At 45.7% G+C, this 17,398-nt stretch overlaps 2 protein-coding genes across 2 annotated transcripts; both read left to right on the plus strand.

The window, feature by feature from the left end:
- Positions 1 to 58: 58 nt before the first annotated feature.
- On the plus strand, positions 59 to 4,158 carry LAJ45_00793 (uncharacterized protein; the record flags this gene model as incomplete). The annotated part of the gene is made up of 14 exons (XM_046110392.1): positions 59 to 61; positions 132 to 214; positions 287 to 296; positions 628 to 690; positions 752 to 892; positions 983 to 1,075; positions 1,133 to 1,355; positions 1,428 to 1,894; positions 2,030 to 2,105; positions 2,156 to 2,251; positions 2,301 to 2,342; positions 2,690 to 3,882; positions 4,000 to 4,036; positions 4,121 to 4,158. The coding sequence occupies 14 exons, from the start codon at positions 59 to 61 to the stop codon at positions 4,156 to 4,158; spliced, it is 2,565 nt and encodes an 854-aa protein (XP_045977085.1).
- Positions 4,159 to 9,389: 5,231 nt separating this feature from the next.
- On the plus strand, positions 9,390 to 10,627 carry LAJ45_00794 (uncharacterized protein; the record flags this gene model as incomplete). The annotated part of the gene is made up of 2 exons (XM_046110393.1): positions 9,390 to 9,746; positions 9,800 to 10,627. The coding sequence occupies 2 exons, from the start codon at positions 9,390 to 9,392 to the stop codon at positions 10,625 to 10,627; spliced, it is 1,185 nt and encodes a 394-aa protein (XP_045977086.1).
- Between the last annotated feature and the right edge of the window lie 6,771 nt (positions 10,628 to 17,398).

Raw genomic sequence — 17,398 nt, forward strand, 5'->3', positions numbered from 1 at the left:
CACCGAAAATCAAGTCGCCTAAATCAGATTTCGACGATCCAACAAATATCGACTAGTCATGGTAAGTACTGATCAAACATAATTGAAATTTCAAAAGAATGTGTAACTAACTGAATATATGGAAAATCTAGGCTAAGCGTAGGAATAGCTCCGCCCATACCCCTACGTTTCTCCGAGAACTCTATCACCCCCCGGGCACAGAACCTACGGTCGAGTCAGATAACTTTCCCCCATTCAAAAATTCATGTATTTAATCTTCCGCTAATTATATGTACTTGGTTTGTAGTATCGTTTTTGTCCATGGACTTAATCCTCTTAACACCCAAGATTTTGCCGAGAAAACATGAACCCATGCAAATGGAACCCTATGGCCCAGAGATATATTGCCTGAGAACGTCCCAGACTGTCGTATTCTACTCTTCGGTTATAACTCGAACGTCGCATTCGATGTCTCTAACCAAGGCATCAAAGATCATGCCAACACCCTCTTGGACAGGCTCTGCAGGAATCGAAAGGTGACAGAGGTAAATTCGCCCGTGATCTATAGAGCGCTATAGGAAGAAATAGCCCCTAGAAAAAGGGGGCCAAAGAGATTTTCTTTTGGCCAAATTCGCTGAATATCGATAGGAATCGAAGGTTCGACCTATTATCTTTGTTGGGCACAGTCTCGGCGGTTTAGTAGTAAAGCAGGTTTGGCACCACTCAGGTAGATGTATAACTAGATGTACCGTATGGATATACTAAGATTTAGGCACTGATTAACGCAACAAACAACTATGAGGAGTATGGGGTTATCAAAGAAGCTACTCGAGGTCTGGTTTTCTTTGGTACGCCTCATAGAGGCGGAAACGGGGCCTCACTAGGCCAGATCGCTGCCAATATCATTACAGCCGTTTCTGGGGCAGATCAAAATGAAATACTCAGATCTTTAAGTAAAGACTCTATTCTTACGAAAAACTCTAATGACGATTTTAGACATTAGTCTGAAAGATATCGTGTTTTAACTTGTTACGAAACGAGGAAGACAAAGGTCAATAGATGGCTTGGCGGTATTTTTGGTTGTGTTTTCAATGCGGTAATGACCTTATGATCTGAGAGAAATTATGGCTACTAAGTAATTATAATATTGTAGATAGTAGTAGACGCAGATTCTGCAAAACTTGGGTTAGCGGGCTCTCGCGAGCACCAACTACCGATAGATGCGGACCACTCTGGAATATGTCAATTTGAATCTGCAGAAGATGATAGATACGAACCTGTTGGCGGCGGAATTGGGGAGCTGGTAGAGCGTATAATTAAAGACAAGACAGAGCCGGAAGAGTCTGTACTACCTAGGGATAGCAGAGTTGCTGCCGGTACGTAAATTCTTCAAAAACCGGACCCACCATACATTTGATATTAGCATACCTTGCTAAGTTTGACGAAAGTTAAAACGCTACTCCCAAGCAGCGAATTGAGTGTGGAAAGGTCTCCGAATTTTTCTGGAAGGGAGTACGAAATAAACCGCATACACGAACATCTCACAACTTTGTCGTCGTCGCCTCGGCCATCCCGGAGAGTGGTCGTACTCCACGGCCTTGGGGGAATTGGAAAAACTGAGATTGCTCTTGCTTATGCTTTCAAGTACCGCCATGAGTACACTGCAGTCTTCTGGATTGATGCTACTAATATCCAAACCGCAACGCTTGGGCTGTTTCAAATAGTCCAAGGTCTCATTAATGCCAATCTTACCGATGAGCATCTTGCGATTGATTGTGCAACGATTGCACAACGTCTAGGCCTATTGGGTCTCATACAGAAGAATGGGCTCTTGAATAGCAATTTGGGCGAATCCCATAAAGAACGCGTTATCAAAGCAGCAAAGAGGCTGCTCGAGATGGAGGAAAACAGGAATGTTCTTATTATGATAACTACGATGATATCGAATCCTATGATCTTTTCCCCGGATTTTCCCCCAATACAGGGAACATTCTAATCACGAGCCGGAGAAAAGAAGCTGTCTATCCTCACGGGATGGCCATAGAGGTAGAAGGAATTGAAGAGGAAGACGGTATTAAACTTCTTTTTAAGTACCTCACACCTGGGGCTCTCCGGGTCATGGCCACGTATGTATTCACATTCTGATTTTAAATGGAAATTCTCTTACTGTTGATAGAGGATTTTGAGGGTATTGAAGAAGAAGTGAGGGAGATCGTCAATCTCCTTGGAAGGGTACCTCTAGCAATCGATTTTGTAGGGGCTTATATCTTTCGTACGCAAGTGAACCCTCGCAAATTTCTCGTAACTTTGAACGAACACAGAAGCAAAATTCTTCGAGATATTCCTCGAGATGCACTTCCACGGTATGGAAAAATGTATATACATCGTGGGACACGTCTTTTAACGACCTAAAAGATAAAAATCCCGATGCTATTAAACTACTTCTTTTCTGCACCTTTATGCACCACGGCGAAATATCCCTAGAGTTCCTTAGACGTGGATGCAGAAAATTCTCATCGATAAAAGGCGAAGAAGCACCTCCACTTCTCTTATTCTTTGGCACGAGCAAAACCTTTTAAACACTCGCGAGATGATCTTAAGAAAGACGACATCGTTTTTTCAATCCACCCTCTGGTTTATTCCTGGGCTTTTGAGAAATTGGGAGATAAAGACAAAGAACAGTATTTTATCTCGGGTGTTCTACTTTTAGACTCCGCGCTTCTGCTGCCAGATACGGCTGAGAGTATAATAGCAAAACGGAACGCTCTGCCACATCTAGAAACCTGTTTTCAAAACTTCAGCCATATAATGACAGCGCGGCAGGCTTGTGCTCACAACGGAGTGTTTAGATCGTTTGTGAATTTTGGGAGTATTTTTTGTCAGCATGGGGAGTACTCCAAAGCGCAAAAATTGGTTGAATACGCTCTTGATAGGCGGGAGAAAGTGCTCGGTCCAGACCACGGGGAAACACTGGTAACGGTAACGGTAAATTCGCTGGGAATTCTATACACCAGACAAGGGCAGGAGCGATATCCCGAGGCCGAAAAGTTGTACGAGCGAGTTCGTGCCGTGCAGGAGAAAGTACTCGGTCCGGACCATAGTGATACACTGAGAACGGTAAACAACCTGGCAAATCTATACACCAGACAAGGGCAGGAGCGATATCCCGAGGCGGAAAAGTTGCACAGGCGGGCTCTTGCTCGGTATGTGAGGGTGCCCGGCCCGCACCATATAATTACACTAGGAACGGTATATTGCCTGGCAATAATATACTATAAGCAAGGGCAGGAGCAATACCCAAATGCGGAAAAATTGTACAATTGGGCTCTTACTGGGTATGAGAAGGTGCTCGGCCCGAACCATAGTGATACATTGGCAGCGGTAAATGGCCTGGCAACTCTATACTCCAGACAAGAGAAGAAGTATTCTGAGGCGGAAAAGTTGTACCAGCGGGCTCTTGCTGGGTGGGAGAAGACGCTCGGCCCGGACCATGGTGAAACACTGAGAGCGGTGGGAAACTTGGCAATATTTTACTCCAAACAAGGATGGGGCCGATATCCCGAGGCGGAAAGGTTGTACAAGCGGGCTCTTGCTGGGCAGCAGAAAGTACTCGGTCCAGACCATAGGGAAACACTGAGAGCGGTAAATGGCCTGGCAACTCTATACTACAAACAAGGGCAGAATCGATATCCCCAGGCGGAAGGGTTGTACCAGCGGGCTCTTGTTGGGTGGTTGAAGGTGCTCGGTCCGGACCATAGTGATACACTGGCAGCGGCAAGTTGCCTGGCAACTCTATACTCCACACAAGAGAAGAAGTATCCTGAGGCGGAAAAGTTGTACAAGCAGGCTCTTTCTGGGTATGTGAGGGTACTCGGTCCGAATCATAGGGAAACACTGAGAACGGTGGGGTGCCTGGCAACTCTATACGACTCCCAAGGAAGACATCCCGACGCAAATTGCCTCCGGTCCGAGTTTAGATTAACATTACCCTATGATACAAAGATTTTGGTGGCATTTTAGTCTTTTAAATGTGGTGTAATTTCAACGGCACCTCTCAGTAAGTATCTCCCGAGTCCTACTATCATATATAGTCAGTCAACTACTCCACCACATGAGCAAGGACCACTAACAGCCAGCGCAGTCCAGGTAAATACAGACCTATCCATATCAGTAATATAGAGCGGGCGTTCGTTGGAGCCCAGGACACCCTAGTAGTGCGGCTTTTATATATGTATTTTCATTTCCTTCATGTCTTATTCGATATGTCTCGTATATTATGGGCACGTACACGGTTGTGAGGTGTCAAATAACCTCTTGATGTCTCAGCGATTGCATTATAGTTTATTGGTTATGGCGTAATGTCTTTTCTTTTGTGGATATTTTGGCTCGTTTTCAATATTAAGTTGTATCGATCATTGGCACGAGGTTGTCTTGGGAGCGCGGCAAGCTTGATATACATGTCTGGCTAGTCCTGAACAGTAAACAACAGAGACCCCGTAAAGGCACACAAAGTTTTAGAGCTTACCTCCCTCAACTTTGACCCCGCCCCCCCCCAAAAAAAAAAATCTTCATATCACAGCAATATTAAAAAAGTCTAAGAGCTGGTGGTCCAGCTTGATACGCTACAAAAGCTCTGAGACCGATTTGAACGATCGACCCTGCGATCTGCAATCGCATGCTCTAACCCCTGAGCTACCAGAGCTTCTGAATGGGGTACAATTACATTCACTGATTGAAGGATGTAAGGGCTTGATTACCTACTCGGCCCTTGTAGCATTTAGCGGTCTTGGCTTCCCCACCGTTGGATCTTGGCGCTTGGGTTCGCAGTGATGATAATTAGCATCACTGGATATCACTCGATATGGCGCCACCATTGGACTCACCGTTAGGAAGCGCGCGCGGAAAGAGCGGGTGATACACATTCATAGATAGAGAAACCTGAATAGGTTTCAGAACCCACGCTGTTGGTAGGGAGATCATCGGTACACGTATACACCAGAGTTTAGTTATGCCTTGACCTGGTAAAATAAGGACATGAGGTATACTAAGTACAGTGTAGCTAATCAACTGCGTGTTTGTGCACGTGGTCAGTGAACTGTGAACCCTCCTTCTACTCCCCAATCAATAGTGATGGGTATAGCAGGGCGGCCAGCCGGTATATAGCTGTGTTTCCTTAAGTATATTGCAGTCAGCTGGCAATTTCGCAATTCTGGGCGCAATGGGGTGACCACGACGTGGAAGAACCATCGGATCGAGGGGAGCTATTGTTTCTTTGATTGTTTTCCGGATTCCATAGCCTGGAAGAACTAGTTGATCCGTATATATGTATAAGAGGCGATGGTGAATTACCGGCGATATATATATAAGCTGTAGCTTTGTAGGAAGATGACCATATCACCTAAGAGCGACTGAAGTCTACATGTAATTAACCAACTGTGACTGGTGGATTTCTTTGTAAAATATAGTCAATTGATCAAGATTTCTCCCACTTTCTCGTAAAGTTCGGACAGCTGAATTCGTCCCCGCAGGCCCCTAGATTGCAAACTCACCTGCTCTGGAATCAACAGCTTGACCAACCTGGCACAGATAGAGATGATTTGTACTGTATTCTCTACATAGCCATTGCATGTTATCAACCCGCTCTAAAGACCCAGTATAATGTGTGGAGTCCACGAGAGAAGCTCCTTGTACTGTCTGACGGTTGAGAATTAGCTTCGTTTCTCTGTGCTCACACCTTGAGCTGGAGCTGCCGTTTCTTTTCTCTTCCTTTTTCCCTTCCTTCTCCCCCGTTTTTTCTAGGGTACGATATGGAGAAGGAAGACGGGTATACGCTACATAGATACATAGAGTATTGCGACCCGCGGCGCCAGAAGGAAGAATATCACGGGGCGTGTCGTAGCCGTGGGGGAAGCTGACCTGGTTGCATTGTTAAACGGGAAGGGAGAGCTTCGTTCTGTCTTCCAGAAATCCGATATTGCCATGGGAAATGTCCCTATCTTTCTGGCTGTCTTCCTCCTCCGATACTTCCCCTTGTCGACTCCTATCATCGCCAGTTCAGATGCGTGTCGTGTCTACCGAACAGGGTAGAGCCCTGTCTAGGTATCGGGATTCCGTGTATCTAATTATACCGTACCCGATATTTTGCCTCGACCCCGATCACGGAAATGTGCGCCTACACGGCCCAGGCCACTGCGCAATATCATGGAGGCGCTCATGCAAAGCCGCGCAGAAAAGAGCGGATGCTCTGGTGCCGGTGCCGGTGCCGGGAATTTGAATCGGGATTTGCTTTTAGTAGTTATACGTTACGGCCTCTACCGCAGTAGCTGCCGGCTCTCGTGATTGGTAGATCCGGCTGGGATGCTGGGTCGGGAGCTATTGTGTCGTATTTATGCCGTCCGCACGGGCGTATCTATATATAGCGTGTAATTCATGTTTTCTAGTCTCGATACTATTTAACGTATTCGACGGTGGGTATGTACTGAATTCAAAAACACGTAAATACGAAGCTCAAAGCCAGACACCGCTAAATATGATGTGGTGTTGGAATCTATACATAAATACACACTAGTGGCCGCCTGGGATACGGAATATGAGTGGGGTAACGATCAACTTCAAGTTATTGGAATTCACAGCTCGAGCAGTAGTGGGGAGCTTAAGCCTGAAGGTACGGGACTGGAATTCTTCATATATATATGTATTAGTATGTATTATATATATCGGTCTAAGTGTGTTTTGGTGGACTACAATATTATGTGGCTATGGAGGTACATGATGTGCTTGATAAACACGCCTACAAGACGTTCTTTAGCTAGTTAGCTTGGCCACCGTTGCTTCAATTAGGGAAACTAAGTGAAATGCCTTTTATGAGCGGCCGGCATGAGTGATTGGTATATTACAATATATTTCTCTCGCCACGACACTACAGGGCTCGCCGCACCTCCCACTTACAAAGCAAAAGACCTAATCTTTATCAATCAAGGCTAGCCTATTTCGTCATGTGCCCGTCAGTAGGCTAAGTTACGAGCAATATCGAGCAACTGGTGTAGCAATATAATCCATAATTAAAGTTTACCAAAGGATATTCTCCACCGCCTGCTGAGCCTAGCTAGGAATCGAATTTTGCCAGACATGAAGCCTAGCCAGGTCGAGCGGAGCAGTAGAGTACCGTACACATATCGGCGGGACACACCTGCGAGTCGGCCGGCACGGCATGTCCGTACGTAGAGTAGTACCAACCAGCCGTTGTTGGAGGCAATATATATAACCCCGCTATATATGATTTTACTTCTCATGGGGGGGGCCGCATCCTTGGATAATCTGTACAGGTTAGTGTTAGCGATCCGATTGACTTTAAGCTCAAGATATATATTCGGTGCCATCCATGCAATATGGCCAGTATTGATTAGGCAATATCAGATACGGGTTTGTTATGTTGTGGTACGTCCCTATATGGGATTCTGCCGGTTGCTTATCCCCCCAAAGAGTGCGTGAGGAATCAATTAATCGTAAACGGATAAGAGCAGCTGATCATATCATGTCAGACCCGGATCCGAATTGTGTGTAAATACATGTACTTAATGGATGGAGTAGAGTAGACTCAGTAGAGTACCTCTGTACCGATATGCGATATGTGGAAGAAAGTACGGTGGCCCCCACTTAGAGAAGAAGGTTTGTTACACGGCTGTGGGTTTGCGGGTGGGGATGGTGCATGATGATTACTGATTTCCGGTTGGAAGCCGCGGTGTAAAGAGTGTTTAGAGCGATGTAGGTATGCTTCCATCCCATCTCATCTCATGTCAAGATGTAGGTACTTCATACCGGGAAGCCGTATATTCCCCGAGCCGACTCTTGAGTGTTTGCGCCTAGCTACTTGGTTCACACACCCTGGGATCTGCATTTCTAGAAAGCCACCTCGCCTGCTCTCTGCCCAAACACAGAAAGGTTACTTCAAACACAGCAATCCCCATCAATCTCATGGCTAATTACAACAGCATGGTGGAGGTTTCTCCAGCCAGAGTATCCTGACTCAGACTTGCTCAGTCAGCTGGCTACATATGCACAGATTTAGTTCCCGTATCCTGTAGAGTAAGTACATGTATGTAGGTACATACATTACCTCTCTCTTCCAGATATAGGCGTGGTCGTATTCGGCAGGCTACATAGACACCTCCTGATATCTCGCCTATTCTACTTTCTGCGTGGTGATGGTGGTACAACAATTGCAATACCCTCTCTGTTTAAGCTTCTTTTGTTTTCTGACAGCCGGCGAGGACTCCCGCAGCTCAGGGTCTGTGCAACGTAGGCACTCTAGGAGCTAGGGACCAATTGTTCGCAGCATGGTATGGGGACTACTTAGATGTTGACAGAGACTCGGACTGACGGGGAGTCCGTACAAGACTTCTTTAGTTGGTTGGACACTCCCGTCTAGGCGTCTGTTAGGGATTGTCCCTGTTGCTGGTCTAGCCTGTTGTTGCTGAGGCGACAGGCCGTTAACGCAACGTGGGGCGGGAGATGATCAACAGAAGATGTATCGAAGCACATGTCGTAAGCATCAAGTATTGGGGAGAATTGCACTTGGGAATCATCTGTGACAGCATGAAAGGAGTCGACTGATGCTTCCTCCATCCTCTTCTTATTCTTTTCATCCCTTTTCCTCTGATCATATATACACACATGTTCTCACCAACAAACGCTTCCTAGAGCTTTTTTCATCCATCACCCACATGGTGCTTCCCTTCTTTTCAAAACGCACACCTACACCAGCTACGGTATAACTGCGGTTCATACGTACTCCGCCCAATCGACCGACCACTTGACCCCAAATCTTGTTTGCTGGCTGCGTGGGCTCAAATTTCACCCATTTCCCCCCCCTCAAAAATCTTTCCTGTCGCTCTCGCAGTACCGCTGTCTGTCGTTATCTCTCTTCTTTCCTCCCTATCCGGGAACCAGTTTATTGCGTTCCGACAGCTCGGTAAGACCGTCTCACAAAGCACAAAACAGCAGTTGGGCCCTTTCTTGGCCGCACCCGGAGCCCTACACAACCGACGGAGTCGCGGGGCGGAGAGACGACCCAGGAAAAACTGAAAACAGTTCGAATAAACGAAAACGAGGTATCGGACCACAGCCAACCACCCTCCCAAAAAAGAATACGGGGAGAGAAAGAGGGCAAGGGCGTGTAAAAAAGAAAAGAAAGAAAGAAAAAAATCCTTTGTGAACCTTTTTTTGTTAATTGCTGTAAGGGGTGTGGGGAAAAGCTTCTTCACTCTTGATTAAAAAGAGCACGGGATAGATAACCATATAGTTTATATATAAACCCCCAACAACCTTTTTTTGTGTTGAAAAGAGAGAGCCCCCCGTCCCGGGACCCTCTCTTGCGAGAAAAGAAAAAAAGAGGAATGATGACGATCCAGATGGGCACTCTTTCCCAGACACGTTCGCTCCTCTTTAGCTGCCTTCTCACGGCATTAGTAGTCTACACGCTGTCCACACGGTTCAGCTCGCCGCCCCGCGGCTTCGTTCCCACGTCTGGCTACAGCCCTGAGCTTGGGAGGCCCTATGCAGAAGACGAAGAAGTCATACCGCACGGTATCTCGGTGTTCAAGCCGGATGGATACAAGAAGCATCTGGTGCTGCCGAGAATGTCGAATGAGGATGTGTCTTGGCTGACATATCTCCCGCCAGAGATGATGATCACGCCGAAGCCGTACATTGTGGATGCCGACCTTCGTAATCCGCCTGTGGGGGCCATGACAACGCCGATAAATAAGGTACGCCACCGATATATATTGAAATTGTTTAATAAATGTTAATATCATTGTAGGGACATGAGGTGCTGGTATACCTCACCTACATTATCGAGCATTACGATCATGCCCTCCCCGACATAATAATCTTTGTCCACGCCCACTCGGCCACCTGGCACAACAACGACCTCCAGCTCGCCTCCACGCCCGTCATGCTCCTCGAAATGAACTACCTGCGCGTCCTCCGCCACGGCTACGTCAACCTACGCTGCCACTGGCAGCCCGGCTGCCCCGCCTGGATCCGCGCAAACACCACCGAGACCGACATCAACAAGCCCGAGGAGGCCCTCTTCCGGAAAGGCTTCCAGGAGCTATTCCCCGGCGAGAAAATGCCAGACATCTTCTCAACCGCGTGCTGTGCCCAGTTCGCCGTCACGGCAGACACAATCCGAAAGCACCCCAAGGAGCGCTACGTAAAGTGGCGCCAGTGGATCATCGACACGGAGCTCGAGGACAGCGTCTCGGGCCGCATCTGGGAGTATCTGTGGCAGTTTGTGTTTCCGGGGCCGGAGCGGCTGGGGTCGCTGGAGGAGCGCGCGACAAGCTGCCCGAAGGAGCATGTGTGCTACTGCGATGGGTATGGGTACTGCTTTGGCGGCGAGAGGGAGTATGAGGCGTTTATGGCACAGAGGCGCAAGGCGAATGATCTGAGGTCACGCTTGCAGCTGGCGGAGGAGGATACGGAGGCGGTGATGGACGATTGGAGGAGGGAGGGGATGGACCGCGTCCGGGCGGAGATCAAGGAGTTGGATGATTGGTGTGAGGAGGAGGCGGTGAGGGCGAGGATTCGAGGGAAGGACCCGAAGATGAGGAAGCTGGAGCTGGGGAGCGAGTTCTCAGGATAGGGTGGGGCGGGATTTGTGGCACCTGTTATATTAGCGATTTGGTGTCCCGTTTTGAGATTTTTTTGGTCTGGGGATCTTCTTTTACATATTTTATATATAGATTCAGTTTATTTTTGCAGTGATATCATTGTGCTTGGAATGATGGGAATATTGCGATTGCCATAGCTTTAAGGCTGCATGCAATTAATGGATTAAAAAAAAAGGAAGGGTGTGGGAGACCGAGTGATAATCTATGATTACATGTAATCAGACATGAATCAGTATGTGCTAAGACTATTTTTTTATGCTAATACCTGTCATTTATTCGTCCGTTTGATTGTAGTCTCGTACCCGTCCCAAGTTGCTCAGGTTTGATGCCTATGTAGTCTTGCTCGGGCCGTTTGATCTGCGGTCTACTGAAGCATCAACGGCACAGATACTTTAGCGGAAGGGCCCTAGCTACATGTTACGTGATCTTAGTCTGGCGTGCACGGTGTGTTAGCTAGAATCAGAAGCGTATGTGAGCAGCCTAGGACATACTAACAGAGTCGGGTACCTAACCAGGTACTCTAGGTGAAGGCAGTGTATATATCGGATGCATGGTGGAGATGGCGCAGTGCATGAATATGGGAATATGCTTGGCCGATGCTTTCCCGCGACGTGGGGCTTGGTGGCGCCCCTAAAAATTGTTGGTTTGGTGCCAGCAAGCTCTCTGAAACATGTGGGCCGGAAATTAAAGGAATCGGGAGGGATATCAGTATATGTATGTATCCGAAAAGCATCTGGGAACGTATCCATAAAAGTGCCAGGAGAGACGGCGGCGGGGGCGTTGAATATGAGGAAAAGCATTAAATAAGGGGAAATGTGTCGGGAAAGGCACTTTTGGTTTGTTTAATACTTCTTTTCCCAACACCTGCTGCGACATGCACTTTAGAGATTCGTTCAGCAATCGTGATATGAAGGGCATATGTGGGACTATATTCATTGTCCTTGAGCATTATATATTTACACAATTACTTGCAATTGACTAATACTATACATCTAGTTTTATGAATTAGATACACCAATAAATGCAGTTATGGGAAATCGAATATATAGATGTCTTTTCGAGATGCTTATCAACAGATCCACGTATTCATACATATCTGCAACAAGACGCGCCAAATTATATGAATACAAGTACTACATGGATTGCATGCACCGGAATATATCCTATGATAGTATTATGTGGATATCACCGTTACAGTAGACATCCTGCAAAATTGGTTCGTGATTATATCTCGAATACGTATCGAGATGACCACAAAGGGTATTCCTAGTCTGATGACATCACCTAGCGTATAGATTAACGGTTGGTTTAGGTGTGGTTGTGTGCTGCATGTGGTGTCAAACGTATCATTGCCCGCCATTGCCAAGCCATCTCACAGCCCGACGTACTAAATTAGCTATAAAAAGAACAACAGTAATTACTGGGAATTAACTGGATGGGCGAATATCGAATGATATAGACAGCTGTATATGGCCAGTGGGGCCCTCCCACCTAGAATAGAATGTAGAAAGCAGTGCCTGTACGTCCAGTCGAGGGCATGTAAGTCTTTCTTAAAGAGAACGACTGTATTTACCACGTCTCGGTCATGTATATTAGGGAGGGGGTGGGCATCAATATAAAGACCACCGCTATACCAAGACTTTCAAAGAGTGATCGGATAGAGTAGACATGCAGCTATTTTGAGTTTAAATCGTGTTTCTGGAACCATGTGGCGAACGATAGTTAGATGCATCGATGTGTTATAGACGCTTTTGTCATCTTTCAGCTAGTCAGGCTAGATCATGTGCACCCCTAGATACCCTGTCTATATGCAAATATCAACAGACATCCACGCGATGCTAACCATAACGTTGCAACCATACCCTGTACAGCTGAAAGCAATGCCACCGGACACTAATTACCGCGCATTGTTCCCCACAGTCGATGCTACGGATGAGTTACAGGATATATCCTAAGACCCGGGCGGATGAATACTGACATATGTTCTACTAGCTGTAAGGCTGAACATAGATGTGTAGTCGGACATGCCGTGGACAATGTCTTACATGCCCTGATGCTTAATATGTACTCGCGACCAGCAACAAGAACCCGAAAATGCACGTCCTAATCTGCAATTTCCATTAGAGTAGAAGTCAAAAACACACCAAAGACTTGCAGCTGCATATTCGGGTTCTTGTTGCTGGTCGCGAGTACCGTGTACGACACGTTACGCAATCTTGAATTTTGATGGGCCGGCGATACTAGTATGCCTACATAAATGTACCTAGGAGCCAGCGATTGAGAGATTTCGTGTTGATTCAGCTTGAAGCTGTGTCTCCCAATACTCTCATATGATCGTATGCTACATTGGTTATGGGGGTGTCGAGGGTTTGTGCTTATCTTGACAAACACTAGCTAGTTATGCCCACCGAGTGATCAATCGTGATTAAAATTGAAAACACGAGTGCAATACGCCATACACGCTGATCGTAGATGATCGAGATCTTTCCCGCCAAATAATACACGAAATGTTGCTGGGAATCTACCGTGGATTCAAGGATAATGACACAATGCCATGGAGCTGGGTCAATTGCGTCAAAGAAAAGGTGTTGGCGAGATAACTGCATTATGCAGCAGCATGAAGGGTGTGGTAGGGCTGAAGATTTCCGCAGTTTTTCCTCCAGATGTCGCTAATTATATCTACATTCAGCTTGGACAGGTGAAAAAAGCAAAAGTGTTATACTCTACCATATGTACCAGCGTTGTTGTCGGGAGTATCGGGGTCAGCATTTTATTTCGAGCGGGGTAGGCATATATCAATATTAGAGCTGTACTATGTACCGTCTGCACCTGCGCAAACACTTCGGATGGTGCCATGATTTGCTGTTTTCTAAAAAATTTCTTTTTCTTGTTGCGTCTTCCACGCCTGTACCCGGCTGTGAGCTAGTTGTGCCCTTTTTTAAGGACCTGTCAATCTGTGAAGAGATATGCGGGTTGGACATCCTTCAAACGATAATGCATCGCGTTCCCCCACGAGTACGTGGCTTAGCTATGACCAAATTGATCCAGTACCCATGCAGTCCAATTGCCAATTCTCGAATTGGACTGTGCAGCTATTGGGATGCACCAAAGTTTACTCGGTTTGATTCTTTGGAATCGGAAGTAAATATGTCGCGGAGTGTTTCCATGGCCTAATTCGGCCAGCACATGCTCTAGCATTTCAGCCCGCTTAGTAGAGATTGGCTTGTGTAAAGCAGTAATGGTACATCAAATACTGCTTTGGGGCCGGTTACGATAGAGTAGTTTCCTAATCAAAAAAGTTTCAAGTATCAAAAGATCCCTGGTCCATGTAGCTTCAACCTTTTGATTGAAGGTTCGGTTTAGAGTTTTTCCCGATATATAATTAATATCAAGAAGATCCCATGAATATTAAGACCTTATTCCGTGAACCTTGCTACCATATTCAAAGATAAAGAAACGTTTGCTAAGGACAGGCAACTTCCGTCATCGGGGTTAATCACATGTATTTTTGATTGTATTTAGCAACTCCATGATTCGATAGCTCCCGTTCAACCACAGAACCATCGATTTTGGCCAGTCTAGGGGATAGGAATGGGCATATGAGCTCATTTATATTTCCTAACACCACGAGGATATATGAAACCTGTCAGTTTATGCCAAAAGTCTCAGGAAAGACCTCCTATTCATGAAAATAATAGCAGTAAAAGTCAGCCTCGTGACCTTAAAATGTTCCAGCACCACGGGAACAGTGGCCTAGGCCCACTTGGACCAATAGGCAACATTGAGAAGTATGGTTCATATTGTCAATTTCTATCAAAGTTATTCCTTGTCAAGATAGTGTTTAAATCCTTATATTGAACTTTAGGGATAGCCGTAGATCAAGGCAGAAGCGGCCATGATAGTTGGTATAAACTTTTCTGACTACAAACGGGCCAAGCTCCGAGAGGTAACCTAGGGTTCCGGTCCTAGAGATATGGAAGCCTAATGAGGACTTGCATCTCATTAAAGGGAAATGTTTCGGGAATGGTGATTTAAGGGACACGCATTGAGTAGGTCCAGTACTCATTCATGTTAAATGACTGGAAGCTAATCTGCGCCTTGTTCGAAATAACTGTTATACCTAGCTTTGTCAATGTCAGTTATAACCACACGTACGAACATTTTTACTACATTGGGAGTAAACTTGACCCGATAATTGACTTAACTCTAGAGCCGGTGGCGATACTCGATTTGTACAAAGCATTTTCATGAGATGAATTGCCTAAAGCACAAAGCAAACTTGGACTTTAAGAGAGCCTTCAGGAGCTGGAGCAACAACGAAGCGGCCAGCGGCCACGCGCCTAAATCCAGGTCTGCTTTTGAACCGTTGCATGCATGCATACTGAGTTAGATGATAGTCCCAATAACCTCTGAAGTTCTTTCGATGTTATTTTTTGTGGCTTGAAAATGCGCGTTTTCCAGCCAGTCACAAGCCAGGGATGGTACATGGTACATACCCCAAATTTGGAACTCTTGTCACATAACACTAATCTGGCGTTATACTAGTCTCCAGCCCCAAATCCCACATAAGCTAGATATCTCTATTGAAGAACCCACTTTGACTCCATTGGAGCCTTTATGCTATCTACCGCCGTGGTTGAACGGAAGAGCTGGAGCTGAGAATTATCCGCTGATCGCAAAAACCATGATAGCTGAGATCTGTACTTAATTGGAATTCTATACAGATAGTCGAGTGATCTTGTCAGAGCTGTTTTGCATCTGTGGACTCTAAAGCGTAAAAGCAGAGTACGTATACCTACTACACTGTGTTGTGCACGTCACACAGCCTGGTTTAGTACCGGCTCTGGGAGCTAACCGTGTCAATGATCCCACCACCGGGACATATATCCCTGTCTAAGCTCGGTTAGCTTTGTGTAAGATCATGAACCAACTACAACGAGACTCAGATCAGTCAACCGTACGTGCATGAGCTCAAGCGATTCCGTTTTCAATAAGCCGCAAGGCTGAATAAAAACTTGGCTATCTTTGGCCAGGGATTATCTCACTAACGATTGGCTTAAAGGAGTCATCAAACTGCGTCAAGAATCTCCTTTAGTAGTAGCTAGCTAGATTTGATGGCACAGGCCAGCCAACGTTTCGAGTTTTTGCGGTGTATGCAGCACCTTTGCTTTATTGGCATTACTGTGGGACACATACTGGTATGATATCTGCGGATCTTGTGATTCGTGATCATAAACTCTGTCAGTGCTGTGAGTGACGTTGATGGTGGTAACGTTATGGGAATTAAACTTAAGTATACATGTAGTTTCGATTATAATCAAGGTTCGCTGAATATATTAGAACTTGTATATCATGAGTTAAGGTTATATCGGGGGGATTTATGCTGGTATTAGAATTATAAGTTTGAATCAATGATTGGAAATTGGTCACCTGAATATGCGTGATATCTTAAGTACTCAAGCCATATATAGTGTCAATGAATCGCACTGTACCTAGGTGCCATTTCTATCATTAACGTCGAGATTTGACGCAAAAAGTATTGTAAAACCTTACAAAATATCGTGAATAATATAAGATTGTCTACCTAAACGTCAAGAATTATGTACGGCCGGTATTCGCCTCGAGGATATGCAGCGTTTCTAAGTAACTCGGCCGGAATCTTCGATCCAAATGTTGTATGCCCATGTAAGAATGGAACCTAGAGAATAAAACTAATCAAAAAGCAATGGGAACTTAATACGGCGAGCGATATATTCCTATCCTACTTTTGCAACGTAAGTGGTCGACATCAATTAAACTAGTTTGACCAAGAAACCCAATGAAACTACCCCCCTCATACCTTAGGGGTTTCAACCGTAGCTGGCTTCCCGTATTGGATTTTATATTGAATCCATAGGTCTCACCGCCTCGAGCCAATGCACTCACTATATCTTGAGGTTGGCTGCCTAGATATATGTACCCCCTATTGCTAAGACAACTTATAATATTGGCCAATATCGAGTTACAGGACCTAACGCACGGTGACAAATCTTTGGGCTAGTCATTGTGAAAAACACTTCCCAATAACTCCTGAGCCTTTTAAACGAATAATATTTAGAATCTTCATATGTTCGTTTGATATCAAGCAATTTTCGGCTGATTTGTGTACACCAATGAATTTGCTGCAATCCCATAGGAAGCGGAGGATAAAAAACTCTATGTAATATAGTTGATAGGCGGGCTAGGTAATGTTTTTCTTCGCGGCTCAAGGTTTCTTTTGAGAGATAGAAATATTACGTTAGTACAAACATGAAGACAAGAGGTTGTATGGCGACGGTTTCGGCTGAGAAAGGTATTATAAAACCTACGTATCAAACTGGTATTCCTGACCTAGAGAGATCTAAAGGTTCTTGACGCCCGCCGCTGCGAGTTTGAGATGGTGGAGGCTGAGGGAGAATATGGAAAAAAATTCGAAAACCATATTGGGTTATGAACGTAAGAGGAACGACCACGACAGCTATCCAATGGTATTGGCGTTTACCTTAATGGGGTACGTGCATAATGAGCGGCTCTTTGACTGGGTAGGAGATGACTATCCGGCCGCAATGAAGTTCTGGAGATACATATCTCAAAGGTTGAGTCCTGAAAGCTTGCAGACATCCTGTAGATGTGCGTTGAATCGTTGAGATAGCACGGCAGAAGCCGTCTTTCGACCCGTACCCTGTCATGGCTGCTGCTTGGCATATGCAGGTTGATTACCCCGA

Source organism: Morchella importuna (genome assembly GCF_003444635.1).
Source record: "Morchella importuna strain M04M26 chromosome Unknown Morimp01GS001, whole genome shotgun sequence".
In the NCBI taxonomy this organism is placed as follows: domain Eukaryota; kingdom Fungi; phylum Ascomycota; class Pezizomycetes; order Pezizales; family Morchellaceae; genus Morchella; species Morchella importuna.